Genomic DNA, 6,000 nt, shown 5'->3' with positions numbered 1-6,000 from the left:
GCCTTAAATCTTCATTCCTTGTGCACCCAAAACACACATGACCTCGGTGGCTGTTTTGAGTGTGCCAGGAAAGCAGTATCAGCCCCTAATTCTGAGCTGTGCCTCCTACCAGGCAGAACCTAGAATGAGAGGGTGGGGTGGGGCAAAGGCAGACCTAAGTTACCTTTGCGTATCAGGTGGGAGTTGCACCTCCATCATGCTCCCACAAGTCACTTCAATTTGGAGCCCTCAGGGTTGCAGTGCATCCCATTCTCCATCCTATCTGCTGGTGACTCTGGGTTCCTATTCCTGCTCCCTGGAGTGTAGGGTTCTTTCATGATGTTCAGTGGAAGGAAAGGGAGAGAGGATTGCATTGCAGGCCCGATAATGGCAATGGGGCCAAGTTCAGGACTTCCCTGGCAGTGAACTGGGCTGCAGAGTCCCCAGCTTGTAGATACTGAACTGTGGCAGACTGCAAGCCAGCTTTCTGGTTATTGTGATGCTTGGTAATGTCATAGTGGCAGTAGCGTTTTTTGTGTGTGTGCGCGCGCGTGTGCACGCGCGTGCTCGCACCCCAAGGGACAGACATAGCCATTCCAACTGCTTGGGTAAATAATATTCTGATGACTTCCTTGGATTTGTTTCTTCTTCCCCTCCATCCTACCCTTTAGCCTATGGCTTGGAAAGAACTCAGAGATGAAAAGCACTGCGTGTAAATGGAGGTAAGACAAAGCCAGCAAATAACAAAACCAGTAGTGAGCATTCCAGTCCCAATAAATCATGTGATCTGTAGCACTTCCTGGACTGGACAAATTAATTAACCCCGTAATTATCTATCTCTATCTCAGACAAAAATTCTAGCTGAATAAAGTTCAAGTCCTGATAGAGGGCAACAAAGCCAGAGGTGCTCCAGTGAATACCACAGAGAATTCATTCTCAGTTCAGACCACTGTTCAGCCTGAGTTGTACTGACAGGTATAGGTGCTGAGGATCCTGCCAGGCCTGAAGTAGTAACAAGCACCCCAATAATATGCCTTCCATATTTAGCACCCCCACTATACAATTTTTTCGGCACCCCTGCATTGTTTGTTTGTCAAGTCACTGTTCAGAGGACTCCCCCGTCTCCCGCGGGGGCGGTACCCACCCTAACTGGAGAGTAGCTTTTTAAAGAAACTTTTCGCCTGATTTTAAAAATAACCCCCGCTAGTAGTTTCTTTTGTGGGCTCGCTGGCCCTCACCAGCAGAAGGATGGCGATTACTCAACAAGCTGGTCGCCGGCTACAGTGCATGCGGAGGGTGGTGTAATGGCATAAATAACTTCAAACAGATCCGATTAGGATAAGAGTGACAATTTTTTAAATTACAAATGATCCTGCCTCAGTTACACGTTTAATCAGCACCGACCCCGCGGAAGCGAGACGCAGTCGGAAGGCAAAGCAGGGCGCTGGGCGTGACACAATCGTGCAGTCCAAAGGAAGTGGCCAAACTCAGGCCAGATTAGCGGCGCTCCGGTCTCCCGCGGCAAAGGGCGGGGCTGAAAGGGGACTCGCTCCCGAGCATCGGCCAGCAATCAGCCTCGCCTCCGGGCGCTGGTCGCGGCGCCGGGCTGCGCTTAACCTCGGCGCTGCTCCGGGGACCCGGCTCCTCCCCGGTGAACCAGCAGCGGCAGCGGCGTCGTCCTCGCAGGATGACTGTGTATCGGATGGCAGCCGCGGTCCGTCCGGCCCGGCGCCTGCTGTTGTAGCCCGGTCGCTAGCCAGGCTCCTGCCGAGCAGATCACGGCTGTGAACCCCCCCTGCTGTCAGGAAATTGGAAAAATATGCAGCGGCGGCGGCGGCGGCCCCGGCTTGCCAGAGGCTCGGGGGAGCGCGCTGGTCTCGCCCCCGCCTTTGGAGAGCGAGCGAGCGAGCGAGCGTGTGTGTGTGTGTGTTTATCCTGCCGGGTTTGCAGGAGCGTGTGTGTGTGAGTGAGTGTGTATGCGTCCAGCCGGGCTTGCCGGCGTGTGTCCGTCTGTGTGTGTGTGTGTGTGTGCGCGCGCGTCCAGCCGGGCTTGCAGGCGTGTCTGTGTGTGTGTGTGTGTGTGTGTGTGTGCGCGCGCGCGCGCGCGTCCAGCCGGGCTTGCAGGCGTTGTGTCTGGGTGTGTGTTTATCCTGCCGGGTTTGCAGGAGCGCGTGTGTGAGTGAGTGAGTGTGTGTGTGCGTGTGTGCGCGCGTCCAGCCGGGTTTGCAGGCTTGTGTGTGTGTGTATATGTGTGTGTATCTAGCCGGCTTTGCGGGCGTGTGTTTGCGTGTGTGTGCGGCGTGAGAACCCCCCTGCCCTCCGTGTCTGCTGGTACACACACGCAGAGGCACCTCAGTGTGAGATCACACGCCCCGAGCAGCTCCTCCCACGCACACACATATTTTCACACGCGGGCTTTGCCGCGGAGTGGCAGAGCCGGCTGCGGGGAAGCCGGGGGGGGAGGGATGTGTGCACGGCCCCTTTAAGAGCCCCGGGTGCGCGCACACACCCGACTCCCCTTTTCCCCGCGCGCCCCCGCCTCCTCTCTCCCTCTCTCCGCTTTAAAGTCTGAGCCAGGCTCCGGCTCACATGGTACTTCCTGTATGGCAGAATGGAGCGCGCCCAGCTGCTGCCTGAGCGCCGCTGCCCAGCCCGCGGCCGAGCCCCAACTTCCCGGGCCATGGAGTGAGAGCCCGCGCCAGCCCGCAGCCCTCCGCCGCCGCAGCCATGGCCCGGCCCTGCCCGGCGCTGCCCGCCTGAGCGGCGAGGGAGAGCCCGAGCCCCAGCCCCAGCCCAGCCCCGGCGCGTCTCCTCCGCCTCCGCCTCCGCCTCCTGCCGCCGCTTCGCGGGGACCCAACTCGTGAGCCGCCCGCGCTGAGCTCCCGCGGCCTGGCGCTCGGGGGCCCCCTGCTGCGGCGGCGGCGGCGGCGGCGGCTTCCCCGGGGCGCGGCGCCCCGCGCGGCCGGGCTTGGAGCGGGGCGGCCGGGCGCGGCGAGGGGCGGGCGCGCAACTTCTCCTGCCCAACTTCCCGCCCCGCGCCCCTTTCGATGTGCGCCGCTGGACATGCGGAGGCTACTGCAACCGTGTTGGTGGATCTTCTTCCTGAAAGTCTCCAGCTCCGTGCTGCACTACGTGGTGTGCTTCCCCGGTGAGTGGCGCCCGCCCGGCCGCCCTGGGGGCGCGCTGCTGGGGGGAGCCAAGCGCGGCGCGCGGGGCTTTGTCTGGCCGGCCGGGCGGCTGCCGGCCCCACTTTGCCCAACTTGTGCCCCCCCGTCCCCGGGCGCGGAGCGGCACCGGCCGCGCGGGAGGCCCCCGCTCGCTCTGCCTGGGGCTGCCCCCGCCGCCGCCGCCTTCCCTCGCTCCGGCTGGGCTTTGCCCGCGCTGCAGCCGCCTGCCCCGGGGCGGCGCGGCGCGGCCCCCGGCGAGGGGACACTGCAGCCCCTTCCCGCCCTGGCCTTTGCCCCGGGGCGCCCGGCCCCCTCTCCAGCGGGCTCGGCTTTGGCGCAGTGGTTCCCGAGGCGGAGCCCCGCGCCGCGCTGAGCCGAGCCGAGCCGGGCCGCCCGGGGCAGCAGCCGGCGGCTGGGCGAGCCTGGGGCGCCGCGCTGCGGGGAGTCCACGGCTCCATCCCGCCCGGCCGTGCCCGCGCTCTGCTCCGCCTGTGGGGGGCGCCCTGGGAAGGCTCCGTCCTGGCCCGCACCCCGCTCCTCAGTCCCCGCACCGGGCAGCGTCCTGCCGCTCCCGGGGCCTCCCAGCTGCACCTCGCGGCTGCCCCCAGCCCCTGGCTCGGCTGCCTTCCGCCGCCGTCGCCTTGACCTTGGCGGCCGGCTGGGGATGTGGCCCCGGCGCCGGAGCCAGAGGGACAAAGGTCGGAGCTTGCCCGTGCTTCAGTGGGGCGCCCTGAGAGCACAGCCCCTGGCGGCTGCTTTGCGCCTCGCCCGGGCAAGGAGGAGGGCGGCGGAGCCCGATGGAGAAGCTTCTTTCCTCGGCGGGTGAGGGCCGGGCCCCGACCCCAGCCCTCGGGGGCCCCTGTGCCCCACATCCGTGTGCTTGGCTCGGCGGTGGATTTCCCCAGATGGTCCCTTAATACGCGTGGCGGACGCAAGGGAGGGCAGGAGGCCGAGCTGCGGAGAGCAGCGTGTGTGTGTGTGTGTGTGTCTGTCTGTCTCATGGGGCCCGGAGCTCAGGAAAGTTAAAATGTCAGAGAGCCTTTGGAGGAGCCGGCTGCCCCATTGCCCGGGGCTGCAGTGGCGCGGACGCATCCCCGGAGGCGCTGCTGAGCTGGGCTGCCTCCCTCGCGTCCCCAGAAAGCCCCCGCGCACGCTCGGGAACGGAGGTGGCTCGGTGCTGAGCGGGAGTTCGGAGGGGTATCGGCCAGCGTGGGGGACGTTCTCTTGCCTGCACCGCTGCCGGCTGTCAGTAGCCACGCGGTGTGGGCTAACGACGATCGGGGTCTCCAGCTGACCAGTTTCCAACCCCTCTACACCCCAACAAAATCCACTTCCGCCAGAATTCTTCTTCCCCTCCTTGTGTTAAGGGGCAATGTTCACTGCCTCTGTGTGACTCCGCTTTCTTGGAGCGGTATCCCTTTCAGATCCTTCCTGTGAAAATATCCAAGGGTTTTCCAGTTCTCCCCATTCCTGTCTCAGGACAGGCTTCATTGCAGGAAATGGACTAGTGGAAACAAGAAACTTGTGCACAAAGCGCTGTCAGATGCCCGCGTTTGTCTATGGGAAGAAGGGGATCTTGAGCAGAGCTATTTTTTTTTTAAAATAATTATTTTGCTTCACGTTTTACTGACTTCAGTTGTTACAATATTTGCAGCCAGCTGTGATTAGTTTTTATTAAAATAGGAGCTTTTTGGACTTGGTTGACTTTCAAAGGTCTGGACATTACATTAAAAACTTACTTTAGTATATTGCTCCAGAAAAAGTGAGCAGATTTTAAATATTTTGTAGTCCCTTGGTGCCTGCTTTTTCTGTTTGTTTTTATTAGGCTTTTGTAAATTAAGCCTACCTCCTCATAGCTATTAAAGATGGAAAGCAGTGACACAGACCTTCTGATACAATCTGTATTGTGGGCAATTTACAGGATATGCAAGAAGAGTAAAATTTATTTTCTAGGAGCTTTCTGGTAACTTCCAATTCTCTCTTAAAATACACACAAGGATAGGACCAAATGGTCTGTATACGCTAATCACCTCTAGTAACTTATCAGATAATAACATGACTTCAAGCAAAAATAAAATAAGCCAGAGTGAGCATTAAGACCTCCATCTGTTTGAAATTCTGCAGCTCTTCAGGAAAAAAACATTTGCCTTATTGATTTCCTCTCTCTTTCAGCCCTAAGAAAGAGGCCTTCCTCTCTGGGTCTGATATGTATTACACAGTAATGACATCTAGAAAGCAGGCCAGAAGAACAATTCAGGAAAATAAGCTCTGATGTAGGTTTAATATGACAAGATTGTAAGGAGATCTGATTTCTTTTTTTTTTAAATCTGTGGAGTTTGAGCTAGATAATATTTGCATAATAGGTTGATGTGGCTATATGCACTGTTTGCATACCTAAGTTCATGTACCATGTATAGCACAACGGTTTAATAATATAAACAGCTGTGAAATAGCTATATAATATTTACAATTCCTTAGAAAGCAAACTAGTTTCTTATTAAGCCCTTTGTTGGTGGAGTATGTGGGTGCTGTGACCATGTTATAGGCCTCAGTTGTGAGCTCTTTCATGGGTTGGGCAGGTTAGAACGTTAAGACAGGTAAGGCCAGGGTAGGCGTCTCATGTACCAGTTTGTGGTAGAGAAATACCAGAGCCTGAAAGGCTGGAGTGATCACCTCAGAGGCCTAGAACAGGATATCATTGTTGATAACACCAAATGGGAAACTGGAAAAATTGGCACTGGTGGAGAATTCCTGCCAAAAATTTAACCAGTAGCATCTTGGACAAAATTTACTTCATTTTTTTAAAAATCTGAATTAAGAAATTCAGGGAATACAGGTGGTTTTTGTTTGTTTT

The 6,000-nt window shown here is 57.8% G+C and overlaps 1 protein-coding gene across 7 annotated transcripts in view; it reads left to right on the top strand.

The window, feature by feature from the left end:
• Nucleotides 1-2,758: 2,758 nt before the first annotated feature.
• The window catches only part of PTPRG (protein tyrosine phosphatase receptor type G), a 610,456-nt gene continuing 607,214 nt past the window's right edge, over nucleotides 2,759-6,000 (top strand). For 5 of the 7 annotated variants that reach the window (XM_075006202.1, XM_075006199.1, XM_075006197.1 and 2 more), the window contains exon 1: nucleotides 2,912-3,127. In XM_075006202.1, the coding sequence (XP_074862303.1) occupies nucleotides 3,043-3,127 (85 nt within the window). In that variant the 5' untranslated portion in view covers nucleotides 2,912-3,042. Of the gene's footprint in view, nucleotides 3,128-6,000 lie in introns of all 7 variants that reach the window. The other 2 variants (XM_075006204.1, XM_075006203.1) reach the window with 1 other exon arrangement.

The sequence above is a fragment of the Carettochelys insculpta genome, chromosome 11 (assembly GCF_033958435.1).
Source record: "Carettochelys insculpta isolate YL-2023 chromosome 11, ASM3395843v1, whole genome shotgun sequence".
Lineage (NCBI taxonomy): Eukaryota > Metazoa > Chordata > Testudines > Carettochelyidae > Carettochelys > Carettochelys insculpta.
This window is presented reverse-complemented; position numbering and strand designations above follow the sequence as displayed.